Raw genomic sequence first — 12,700 nt, forward strand, 5'->3', positions numbered from 1 at the left:
ATAAACAACCCGTGTTTTCAGAGGGGCTAGAGTATCACGTGCAGAAGATAAACTGTTGTAATAGTCCATTAGATCCAGGAGCGAGGGGGTGGGAGCAGGAACGGGGTTCGAGGTAATTAAGCTGCTGAGATCTTCTGGGTTAAGATGTCTGATGTTGCGGTACGATATGATACGATAACTCAATAGGCGGATAAAAATAGTAAAACTCTAAAAATTCACTTGACAGCACTCTCAATACATCTGGCGGCTGCCGGTTGGCCCTGTGACGTCAGCAACAGTACCTAAAATATCAGACATAATCAATAATTCTTCATCTGTTAAAATCGAATAGGTTAGGCCTACTAATTAAAAAAGAAAGACACAAAGAATAAAGTGAGAATTTTTTAATATTTGCTTCTGCAAAGCTATAAATGTGTTGTGTTTTTGTTACAGTACATTACAGCATTTCCATACCCATTGCTATTTGAGAAAATAGATCACCCTCGACTTTTCATAAAAAATATAAAGTGACACAACTGGGCTAACTTTAACATAATATACAAGCGATTCCAGCAAGCCAATAATAATGACATTCAGTCTTCATATAGCTGAAGGTTGAAAGTGTAGAGTAGCAACATTTAAAATCAATATGAGCCCAAAACAAGGCATAAGAGGCCATGAGCATCACGTCCTGTTATATAATAAATAATCAGATGAATATTGATCATAAGCTACATAGTGTATCAAAGTTGAGCAGCATAGTACATAAAATGTAAAGCGACAGTCATTTGAAAGGCACTTGCTGAATCTAGCTTGTTTTCTAAAAATACATTTTTCTTTCTCAATAGACACTAATAATATGACACATAACCAGCAAATAACAATCACTTAAGTCAAACCTATAAATACTTAACTTATATCCAATAACAACAATAAAACAGTGCAATATTTATTAAATTTCTTTTATATAACTTTCTTTTATATTTCTTTAACTTCTCCATTAGACAATTAGTAATTAAATGGAATGACTGATGTTAAAAAAACTGCTGTTGGGTTAATGGCAAGCTGAAAATGAGTCTGTTAATTTGCACTATGAAAGTAAAAAATGAGTAAGAGAAGGTTCTCAAGTCCATCAGGAGCAATTGAAGTTAATTAGAAAACTGTGAGCAGAAACAACCCAACTGTAAAATCTTCTCTTATCTTCCTATAGGAGCTCATTTACAGCAAGATTTACCTATACACAATTCAGTTACCATGTCTGAAAATGGTGGTAACATTGATGGTAAAATTAAAATAGGAATCAAGGTGGATTTAATATTTGCTTACAGTATGTAACATAAAAATAAGAAATGTTCCTGTCTTTGACTTTTGAGATAGACAGGGCGGAGAGTTGGGATGTTATTGTATAATGTAGCTGCTGAAGACACTTCAGTCCAAAGACATGAGTTCCACTATGACACAAATATCATGGTAAACCTCTGAGAATAAAGGCAGTGGTTATAAAAGACCACCACTGTAAACTAAAAACCACTGGTTTTAAAAGACCGGTCAGCATTGAAATCTGCTGTTAGGAAATGAGTAGGTTAGCACAGCTATGTAATGCAAAGCGGGGTTGCATGCAGTTAGCAAGTTACAGAAGCTGTTTAAGGTTAGAATATATGCGTGCCCAGTGTTGTTGCCATTTTGTTTCCTTTTAAATAACTCACAAAAAAAGTTTAAAACCATGTTTAGATCCAGCTTTGAGCATACAGCCTTCAGTAATGTGACTCATAAGGTTGGTTGTCTGGACAGTACACAGATTAAGCCTAGTCTAGCAGGATTTACAATTCATTTAGAGTTGTAAGTATTCCTTTAGAATGGGTCACATCATCTTGTTTTTAAAGGAATAGTTCGCTTTAAAATGAAAATTCAGTCATTATCTACCACCATCACCCCAATGTCAGTCAAAACTCCACTGAAGTTCGTAGGACCACCAAGCACACAGGGAGTTAGCTGGGCCATCTTTTTATTTCACAGCTGTGTGTTTGGTGGTCCTGTGAACTGCAGTGGGAGTTGCAACTGACATGGAGTAGATAATGACTGAATTTTCATTTTGAGGTGAACTATTCCTGTAAGATAGCGCTTCAAGTTTTCAAGCACTGATCATCCTTCCACTAACGACGACAAATTTCCTATTTTAAGACTCATCCTTTAAGTCAGACTGAAGATACATTTTGATGAGCATTATACTTTACAAGCATTTCTTACTGATAAATGCATTTTAGCTTTTTTAAACAAGGTATTCAGAGTCATGGCAAAATCTCAACAAAAATTGGCCAATCAGCTTAACTGAGTGATTCCCCTTTCCTGTCTGTAGCCCGGTTACATTCTCACTGTAGCTTTGACTGGTTGTTTTCACCTCCCCAAATGACCCACATTAAGAGAGAGTTCAAGGGTTTCATTCAACTACGCCAAGTAAATCAGGTGTGAAAACAATCTAACTAGTAAAACTTGGAATTTTGTTAAAACAATTATTTAGATGTCTTTTTAACATACTTTTGAGGGGAGAGCTTCCTTCAGTCAAGTGACATATTTCACCCTGATCACACACACTTGCATGCCGGTACAAATCCTACAACATACCTCATCTTCTATTTAACGGAGTGTAACCTTAAGTCTAATCTTTTCCTTTCTCATTCCTCATTAATCACATAACCTCATTAATCACATAACCTCCAATTAATGCAAAAGCTGCTGACCGCACTCATATTGCACATCCTACCATCCCAATCTCCACCCATAACTCTATTCGCTATCACACAGACATTTTTTGAGCTTCCATTCTCTCAACCTACACATTCTCACCTTCTTAGTCAGTCAGTGGAGTTTGAACAAATCCGTCTGTGGTGTTTGAATAAGATGTTTTCTGCTTTGATTTCAGTCCGACTTAAAAGTAAGCTTCATCCGTGTACAGAGAACCTGACCCTAGAGATCATTCATGAAAAAGTGTACTGGCCGTGTAGGTTTAAGTAACCAATAGCTACACCAGTGGCATTGGAGCTGTCAGATCAGAAGAGGTCAGTGCGGATGTGCAACAGCGTGAATGCACAGCATTTCCTAATCTGCTCCTCCAGTGGCAGATTAGGAAACACTTTAACTGCAGTTACTACAGGCCTTGTTGTGGTCCAGGAAATGCGGGCCCAAATAGATACATCTCTAGATACATCTCTCATACAACATCTATGACTGATTCCCGAGGTCTTAACTGGCTGTGGTTTTGTCAAGTCCGTTGATGTTCTCAGGCACCAAGCCCTCCTCAATGGCTACCTTGGATTCGTGGACCTAAAAGAGAGATTTTTGGATTAATTATTTTTTCTACGAGTATTGCTGGACTCAACACTGGGGCTTGTTTACTTGACAAGGAACTGTACTTGTTTTGACTGGACAAATGAAACCTGTTTCAAATTGTCCAATGGGACGAATGGAGAAAAACTTTTGGATTCAGCTAAGAATATGTGCTCCAAAATGCATCACGTAGAGCCAAGTAATCACCAAATTCTACATTAAGTAATCAACTGATATCCGATACCCACAGTATATGAAAAAAGAAAGGTTGTGGTGGCTAAACTATTCCAGCGTTCATACTCACCTTGAATGGTTCACTGATTCCAATAATGCACTGCAGTGTACTGCTGTAGTAGCACAGCACACACTCTCCTCCCAGCACAGGGATCTCCTCCTTACTAACATACACCTACAGGAATACAGAGAAATATTTATCTCCATTGTGTTTTGTTTTCTAATATATTTTGTTCAGAAACATTTGAGTAATTCTGCATTCAGACTGCTAGCAATCACATCACCATGCTGCCATCTGATGGTGGATTTAAAGCAACAAAGAACAACCCAACTAGCATTCAAGTCACTTGGGCACACTTGTTACCTGTGTGAGCTCTTCATTGCAGGACACTTCATCGTCTTTCACCCAGGTGTAGGTGATGTAGTCTGACACGCTGGTGAAGCCGACCTGAAACGCATTCATATTTTAAAGACTCTCAGCACTGAAATATCACATTCAAAATGCCGCTGTTATACCGCTGTTGTTCTCCCAACCTTATAGAGTCCAATCCAGTCCCAGGCGCTGGAGGGGAAGGGCTGCAGCGGGCTGTAGAGGACCATGGCGTCGATGTCAGCGCTCCAGTCGCCCTCCGCCTGCAGACGCACCAGAGGAGTCTCGTACATCTTCCTCAACTGGAGGGGGGAGAGAGAGAGACTTAATGGAAGGGCTTCTGATAGACAACCAGTGAAGAGCAGATCAATTCTACAATAAATATGGAATCAAATAAACCGCATCATGTCTGAGGTAGACAACACTTGACTAGCTGTTATCCGATTTTAAATAAAAGGCCAATATCGACCCGTCTAATCGTAGAACTAACAGTGTAAGACGGACCTTCAGCAACAGAGAGAGAGAGAGAGAGAGAGAGAGAGAGAGAGAGAGAGAGAGAGAGAGAGAGAGAGAGAGAGAGAGAGAGAGAGAGAGAGAGAGAGAGAGAGAGAGAGAGAGAGAGAGAGAGAGAGAGAGAGAGAGAGAGAGAGAGAGAGAGAGAGAGAGAGAGAGAGAGAGAGAGAGAGAGAGAGAGAGAGAGAGAGAGAGAGAGAGAGAGAGAGAGAGAGAGAGAGAGAGAGAGAGAGAGAGAGAGAGAGAGAGAGAGAGAGAGAGAGAGAGAGAGAGAGCTCTAGTATCTCACCTGCAGGGTGAAGAGGCCTATGACAGGCTTGTGGTCACTGATGCTGTACTCCATGTTGCTGGTGTACGAGTCCTGCCTGATCTTCAGAGGGTATTCCTCGACCTCTTCCTGCTGCGTGGCATTCTTCTCAGCCAATCCGGGGTCCTCGTCTTCGTCTTTCTCTTCGGGGGGCGGGCCCTCGGGCCGGAGCCGCCACAGGATCCTGTCCGTCCAGGCCGGTTTACGCTTCTTACCGCTGGACAGGTGGTTGGACACGATGGAGAGCAGGGAAGAGGAGGATTTAGTTAGGAGATGAAGATCTACTCAGACTGAGAATGAAGGCTGTTAAGAGGTATATGACTGGGCGATGGATGAAAATAAGAGCATGATGAGACAACGCAGACAAATGTCGAACAATGTAAGGTTGTGACGATTCAATAACTTTCCCCTACAATACCATACAAGGCTAGGTATCAAGATACACAAATCGAAGAAAGAAGTGTAGTCTTTTGCCTCATGCTTTCAGTCTTTCACATTCCTTTTTGCAAACTCCAGGCTGCTGTCATGTGCCTTTTTCAGGAGTGGCGAAGGAGCTTGCACTCACAAATGGAAGGAAAAAGTTAGACCGAGATGTGTAAATGCTGAGCTGTTTTGATTTTATTCTACATCTCAGCAATGAAGTGACACAAACTTATATCTTGTACTATGAAATATAATACTTGAGATATTTTTAATACTACATACCCAGCCACAGATTTTGATGTGTGAAGAAGACGAGAGACACATTTTATAAAGGCTATAGGGGTATGTACTAGGGTTAGACTGATATGGGTTTTTGAAGGCAAATACCAACATCTTTGGATTGAGGCAGCCGAAAGACAATATCTTTTCAATCTGACCATATTCAAACCTAAAAACACAATCCCCCAAATTATAAGGATTCAGTGTTTCCTCACAAATTTTACTCTTCTCAGGATGTAAAATCTTCTTAAGTAACATTAAGACCATCATGAGACACTAAACCTCTCCACTGAATGCCATTTAAGTGGGTTAGCAGTTCCTTAAGGGTGGGTGACCGACTCCAACTTTTCAGTGGTATGTGATACATTGCTGCTTTTAAATGAAACACTTACAACCGACATTGAACAATTGAACAAATGAATGAAATGTGCAAAGAAAATAAAATTTCATTGCAGGTTTTATAGACTTTTTATATAGCTGTTATCACCATCATATCGGAGGTAGTAGACATTGGCTGGGTGATCTCCAATTACACCCCCAACCCCCACCCCACAAATACATACACACACACACACACACACACACAGTGAATCACCCACTCTCATACTTCCTGTATTGCCAAAGGTTCTATTTATGACCATGCATGTTAGCAGCTGCTCCACCACTAGCATGTAAACAAAATATCTAAGTAGCAGGATGGTATTACAATAGCTTAAATGTGGGTTAATATGGACAACTGATACTTTGCTGAATAACAGCAACAGTATCGGCCCCCAAAACAACAGAATTAGAAGCCTCTGTTCTGTGGGCCCAGACGGGATTTTGCACAAGGAACAAGCAGTTCAACCTTTTCATTGCAGAGACAATCTGTCATTTGTCTTGCAAAGACTGTTAGTGGTACTAGCTTGTTTACCTGCACTACACTGTAGACAGAGATAACTTGGCCTCATTTGGCCTTTGAAAGCATGTGATTCAGAGAGTTAAAGTTAATATACTGCATACAAAACAGTATGTACACCCACAGTATAGTGCAGTTAGGCGAATTAAAGAGGACGACATGTGACATATTAAGGGAGATGTGGAGACAGAAATGTGATTTGAACCCTTACTTAAAGGCAAACCATCTCCTGTAGGGCCTGTGAAGTCGAAAAGAGGCGTAGATTCAATATTTACAAATAAAGATATTAAGAAAGAGAGTTTGGAAGATAGAGTGACTTAAAGAATATATTATGACAGATGCAAGGTGGCAGGAATTCACAGTGGTGTATGTGTCTGCGTCCAAGTGTGATTGCTGGAAACAGTTACCTGCTGTCGTAAGTGTCAGAGTTTAAGTCAAACTTGTACGTGGGCTGAAAGTCTAGAGGTCCCTCCTCAAACTCCTGGAGCATCGGCTCGTTCTTCTTCATCATGGTCAACTGAGAACGACAACACACACGTTCCATCACCTCCCTGAACACAACACACTTCAGACTGATGAACTGAGACTAATCCTATTATCCTGGTTACATATGCACAAATCACTCAATTGTTGTGTTGGTAACCAGGACCTGCATGGGAACAGGAGTTAACTACATTGGCACTGTTACATGTCTGTCGGCATCTCTGTAATATGGTATGGGACACTTAAAGGGTCGAACCTGGTCTTTGCTCCAGAGCAGGTTGTAGGTTTGGTTGTTGATACAGGAGCGCATAAAGTGCATGCCGTGGTCCTGGATCCGGAAGTTGAGATCCCCAAACCAGAAGACCAGCCTGGGCCAGGAAAGGGACCAAGGGGAGAGGGAGTGAGATGTTGATGGATAAACAAAGAGGGACCGGTGGTAGTAAGCGACCAAATCAGTTCACAAGGGTATTATTCTCTTAAACTTGTGATTTTAGGTGTCAATACATTGACTGAGAATTGTGTAAAAAAACCTGAATGCCTGATGATTGAAATTCACCAGACTGGCTTTAGGCAAGGTTTAAAAGAAAAAAAAAGAAATTTATTATTCCAGGGTGGTGTGTGTGTTTCAACTGAGAAATCCAACAAGGCATAGACATGTGATGGTGCAGAACTAATCAGACTAGTGAGGCTTCCTATGCTACTTGCTCAGTGTTTGCTTCTCAATAGAAACACTGTTTAGACAGCAATGAATGAGTTTCCTTTGAGATCTCTCAAACTGTCCTCAAATGCTGTCTTTCACTTCACTTCCATACAGTCAAAAGACAACATGATGTGCTGTATTTGTAAGATGAGTGGAAACATTAAAGATCGACGTGGGGAAACTGGGTATTGTATTCTTGCGTGTCTACTGACCTGTGGTCAAGGACTCTCGGAGCCTTGTCAGATTCAAAAGTCTGCGTGTCCAGGATGTACTCGAACTCATCCACTCGCTCTGTGGCGTACTTCATATGAGCTGCCAGGTGACAGTTGAGAAAACAGAGCATGTGGCCATACAAAGACAACCGGATGGACACGGCACCTTTATTACCCTGAGGAAGAGAGAGAGGGAGAGGAAAAACAAATGGCAAATTCTTCATAACTATTTTGCATTATCCATTCAGTTTATTAATGCTATGTTAGGGATGCACCGATACCATGTTTTTACGACTGACAGATTAGAGAGCTAAAACTTTAAAGCAGCATCAAGTCGCATTAATGTTTGACCTTTATCACCCTCTATCAGCACCAGTAAGAACTGCAACAACATTGATAGAAACCTGTTACCTAAAAACTTGTGTTTTACTGTTCATATCATATAGTTTCCACTGACTGGAAAAGACATGGATATAACACCCTTAGAAATTTTGGGAAATGACATTACGCTCATCATGTGAATAACTTAAAAATGTTTATTTGAAAGTTAGAGTTACAGTTATTTCAGTATGAAGAAAATCTATTCCAGGATTTTGTGTAGGTCTCAGTTGTCTACCGCTTCCTCTTTACACGCAAGAGGAGGTTGGCTAATTGTATTGCTTGGACACTGACACAGGACACAGAGCAGAAATAACAAATGTTATTTCATCACATGTATTCAGTGCTTTCTTAAGAAGGCACTTCTCAGTTAGGCTGGTGACACACTACATGGCTTTTAGGCCAAGTATAGCCAAAATTTGGCCATCACAACTGAAATATCAAGATCAGACTGAGTAGGCGGTCACACTGGATGACCAACACAGATCAGATGATCTTGTAGTGTCCGAGGGTTAATGTCTTGCCTCACGATCCAGTGGAGACCATCAACATTATTTAAAACGTTGGATTTCTATGACTCGAATTTAGACAAGTTTTGATGTTCTGCTGTAGTGTGACGTCAAATCTGAATGGAGACCAACAACAAAGAGTTGAATTTGAGGGAAGGAAAAAAATACAGGTGTGGAAATAAAACTGCTCCACCTGAACGGTTGTTCTGGTTCTGTGTTGTAGTAGCACGAGATGTTGTGTTTTTGTATTTGGTGTGAGAACTCGTCTAGTGTGCGCTCCCCAAATCCAAATGACTGTCAAGTGTGTGCACCTCTACAACACAAATCAAAAAAATCTGTGAATGCCAGTCATTAAGTGCGTGATGTCCAATCTTTGCACAGCCTGTTTAGTCCTATAGTGTGTCTCTAGCTTTAGCAAGCTAACACATACCGCTCCATTAATCCTAATTCCTCTAATCTAATGTGTTTATGTGTGAATATGTGTGTGTAGACCTGCATTTCTCACCCAGTAACGGAAAACGCCTGTGCGTGTGTATGTGGCCTGGATGTCTTTGATGAAGGGCACATGTTCCAGTTTGGAGAAGAGGAGCAGCAGCAGACCCTGCATTCTGATGGACGACACCTGAATACCAGCAAACACACACACTCACAGTACATAAATTACACCTCCTTTGTGTGGACATGGATAGATTTTATCTATCTCAGATGCCGTTAAGATATTTCACAACTCATCTGAAACTCAGTGAAAGTAGCAGTAGTAAACTTGGTAGCAGCCATCATTCTGATCATAAAAAGTCTGTATGGAGCACACTGGCTGTGCTGTGGGAGTTTCAAACAGTACACCCACTTCCATTAGCAGCACAAAAGGCGTTTGAGGTAAGGTTTTTCCTACAAAAAAACAAGTGGAATAGTGTGAACCCCTTCTAACTCAAAGTCTTGCTGACAGAAGTAGACGCTGATCCATACCTTCAGGTATCCCTGTGGTGCTAAGGTGGTCATAAACAGCTGACTCCATTGGTCATCAAACGTCATGTCCATCATGAACCTCACTGGCCCTGAGTACACCTCCTGGAGACTGACACACATACACATACACACACACACACACGTTGGTTTAACTCCTCAGTCTCTCCACAATATACCCAGTCATATCAACTTAGTCACCTCACCAATCAATGCACATTCCCTTTGCCACCTACCCGATGACATAGAGGTCTGGGCTCTTGGGGGAGTTCAGATGGAGAAGGGAGGTGATGTCATCTGGAGGATTGGCTGTGGCCACGTTCCATGTGACCATGTGCAGCCTGCAGACAAGGAGGCGAGGATTTGCACAGCACTTTTCATCAGAAAATGTACATCATACATCAATAATAGACCATTTAAGTGTCAAGTTATTCCTCAAACAATAAATTAACTTTAAATGGAATAACATTCAGCTGCACCTCTCTACTTGGAAGGAAAATAACCCACAATACTTTGGTAACAAAGAGATTCATTTAGTGTAGCAATGGCCAAAGATAAGCACAGTGACAAAGATTAAGATCTGGAGCTGTTACACAGTGCAAACACTGTGCTACTACCACAAGCTGACCAGGCTGCTACAAGAGACCAGTCATTCTTTCACACACCAACTCAAAACATCCATAATACGTATAATTCTATTTCCCGTGCTCAGCTACAACGGTAACACGTATGACGAAAATTCAAGGACAGAGTTCTGCTGGAGGGTCTCAATCAACAAGAATCAATAGCATCTTTGATTAAGTGGTTCATTCAACCCACAAGAGCATGTTAAAGAGAAAGGCCAAAAGAGTTCAGGCAAGAGCAATGAATAAGAAGTAGTAAGGGAAGAGGCTACACTGCATCGTTCTCCACCTGAAGCTGTCCTTCTTAGGCTTGTTGGCCTTCTTGCCACAGATGATGAAGGCGTGGTCCAGGGTCTTGGCCACCTTATCGTGCAGCTTGTCTTTGGGGTCCAAGTCGTCCACACAGGTCATCAGCTGGTTGAGCCTTTGGCGCAGCGCCTGCTTGCTGCCTGTTGACCGGGTGACATCGCTGGCAAGGCTGTCAGTGCGGACGCGTCCCACGGCGCCAAACAGCCGGCGGATTTCATCCATTACAGCTCAGAGAGTGGTGGCTGCTCTGGGCAGAGTTAGTCTAGAGAGTCGGGGTGTGGAGCGCAGCAAGGTCAACAGACTGTGCTGGGTCTGGCAGTCCAAAATGCTTCTCTTCCTGGTATTCCACGCGTTGCAGTTCAAAAGTACGAAAGACCAAAGTTTTTGCTAAAGGATCCAGTATCATCAGCAGCGTGAATACCTTTCTATTCAGAAAATATGGTGTCACCAAGTACCACAGTTAAAAATTACCCAGCATTTGACAATCTCAAGTTAGGTTGGATGGAGAGGAAAGAACAGAAAAGAGCAATAATCCAAAGTTTTGGTGGCTTCCTTAGAGTGAAACCACTGAGTGAGATGAGGAAAATCCAGGCTTGGGGGCGTGGGAATGAGTGATTAGGGAATTGGTTAATTTATCTACAAGAACGTTTTCTTTGTGTACTAAAAACGAACTGTAATCACATTGTGTAATGCTGAACATTAGGCCTATTAAAAAATTGGGAAACACAGTGACATACTTAAACATAAAAATGGTGGCCCCCCACACACACACACATACAGAACACACACATTCACACACTGCTGGGCACTCAATTGCACGTTCCTCAGACTGGCAACACAGCTGCTTTTCCCCCTCCATTCTAATCGTATTAGGTGTGTGTTGTTTGGCAACCTAATCCACCTGCCAGATTTGTGGACTGGCAGACATTGCACTGGCATTCAAACCTAATGAAACAGCCAATTATGCTTCCAGAAAAGCCTTGCAATGGCATTAGGCAACAGCTACCTAACACAATACAACTGACATATCAGACCAGAAAGAGTCTTGGTGGACTTAACCTAGCTTAGCATAGAGGCCCAGTAGGTCTTCTATAGAGAAAACATCAGGCAAAAAACTGTCAGCTGAATGCTGCCTTGCTTATTGGCAAGCAGCACCAAGCAGCATTTATTTTTTTTAAAAAACCAACATTTTTAGGATTGGTTCGCCCGTTATTCTTCCACCAAAATACACCGTGATGTGCGGTAGCAAGCAAGGTGTGATTCTATTGAAGTAAAAGCTGCTTGGTGGGTCAGATGTATACCGAATTTACTAGTAGACCCTAACGATTCATAAAAGGTCAAGTCATGTGGTAACAGGTACGTACGTTTGCCGATAAGCATGGGCACATTACATTGCCAGATTTTTAAATTGAGTTTGGTTACGAGCACATATCTGGGCTATTTAGGGTCCAACCTGAGGCTTTCTCCCTCCTCATTTCCCTTCTTCACACTGAAGTCTGACTGCTGGGCGTCCGACTGCTCCTCAGTCTCCTCCATTATCAACACCTGGAAGGCAACGAAGCAAATTAGCGACATAGCTAGTGTCAGCACAAAAACAGCTGGGGTGGAAACAAAGTAACAGTAACTTAGAAAAACACAGATAAGTGCAACAGTACAGCCGTAACCACTTGTTACCACTGTAAAGAGATTTGGAATGAATGTGAAAATACAATATAGCGAACATTAAGTTCTGGTTTACAAAGTTAGTAGGCTACAGTGGCCTTGATATCATCATGCATCGCTTGCGGTGTCAGCTGTCATTTGCTAGCTAACGTTAGCTAACGTAAGCCAAGCTTCTCTCATCAGTAATGTTAGCATTAACAAACTACATCGGTGCATAAAATGGGTGATAAATAACCGCCAGCATAGGTGTTATAAATCTCGTATACTACCTGATAATGCTTTGCTAGTAATTTTCGTTGTTTTCTTGCACTGACATTTACAGTAAATTGCAGCAATGTGATGGTACACACTCGAGTGTTGTGGGCTGCGTCACCCCACACTAGAAGAACATCTAAAGGCAGACGATTTTGCCTTCAAAATAAAAGCGTAGAATCTGTCACATTTAATAAAATAATAATAATAAAGAAATCTTACATAGGATTGCCTATGAATATATGCTATGAAAGGGACATTTTGGGAAAAAAAACAATTGTA

The 12,700-nt window shown here is 41.5% G+C and overlaps 1 protein-coding gene across 2 annotated transcripts; it reads right to left on the bottom strand.

Moving 5' to 3' along the window:
• Window positions 1–397: 397 nt before the first annotated feature.
• On the bottom strand, window positions 398–12,535 carry inpp5ka (inositol polyphosphate-5-phosphatase Ka). Of its 2 annotated transcripts, none has more exons than XM_071539854.1 (13): window positions 12,436–12,535; window positions 11,958–12,049; window positions 9,809–9,913; window positions 9,576–9,684; window positions 9,115–9,231; window positions 7,723–7,898; window positions 7,067–7,178; window positions 6,735–6,844; window positions 4,710–4,944; window positions 4,072–4,209; window positions 3,902–3,985; window positions 3,608–3,712; window positions 398–3,300 (listed from the first exon to the last, which is right to left on the bottom strand). In XM_071539854.1, the coding sequence occupies exons 2-13, from the start codon at window positions 12,038–12,040 to the stop codon at window positions 3,220–3,222; spliced, it is 1,455 nt and encodes a 484-aa protein (XP_071395955.1). In that variant the 5' UTR covers window positions 12,041–12,049; window positions 12,436–12,535; the 3' UTR covers window positions 398–3,219. The 2 variants fall into 2 exon arrangements, with proteins under 2 accessions (XP_071395955.1, XP_071395948.1); XM_071539847.1 differs by lacking the exons at window positions 11,958–12,049; window positions 12,436–12,535 and adding exons at window positions 6,539–6,565; window positions 10,485–10,726.
• Window positions 12,536–12,700: the final 165 nt, after the last annotated feature.

The sequence above is a fragment of the Centroberyx affinis genome, unplaced genomic scaffold (genome assembly GCF_046629955.1).
Source record: "Centroberyx affinis isolate AG114_WGS23_722 - 3 ecotype Tasmania unplaced genomic scaffold, CSIRO-AGI_Caff_v1 ptg000207l_1, whole genome shotgun sequence".
Classification (NCBI taxonomy): domain Eukaryota; kingdom Metazoa; phylum Chordata; class Actinopteri; order Beryciformes; family Berycidae; genus Centroberyx; species Centroberyx affinis.

Bases quoted from the DNA above. Each gene is read 5' to 3' on its own strand.
- inpp5ka (XM_071539847.1), bottom strand. From the start codon at position 10,726: ATGGATGAAATCCGCCGGCTGTTTGGCGCCGTGGGACGCGTCCGCACT. The intron at 9,914-10,484 runs GTGGAGAACGAT...CCTTGTCTGCAG, and splicing joins CCTAAGAAGGACAGCTTCAG to GCTGCACATGGTCACATGGA. The intron at 9,685-9,808 runs GTAGGTGGCAAA...TATGTGTGTCAG, and splicing joins CCAGACCTCTATGTCATCGG to TCTCCAGGAGGTGTACTCAG.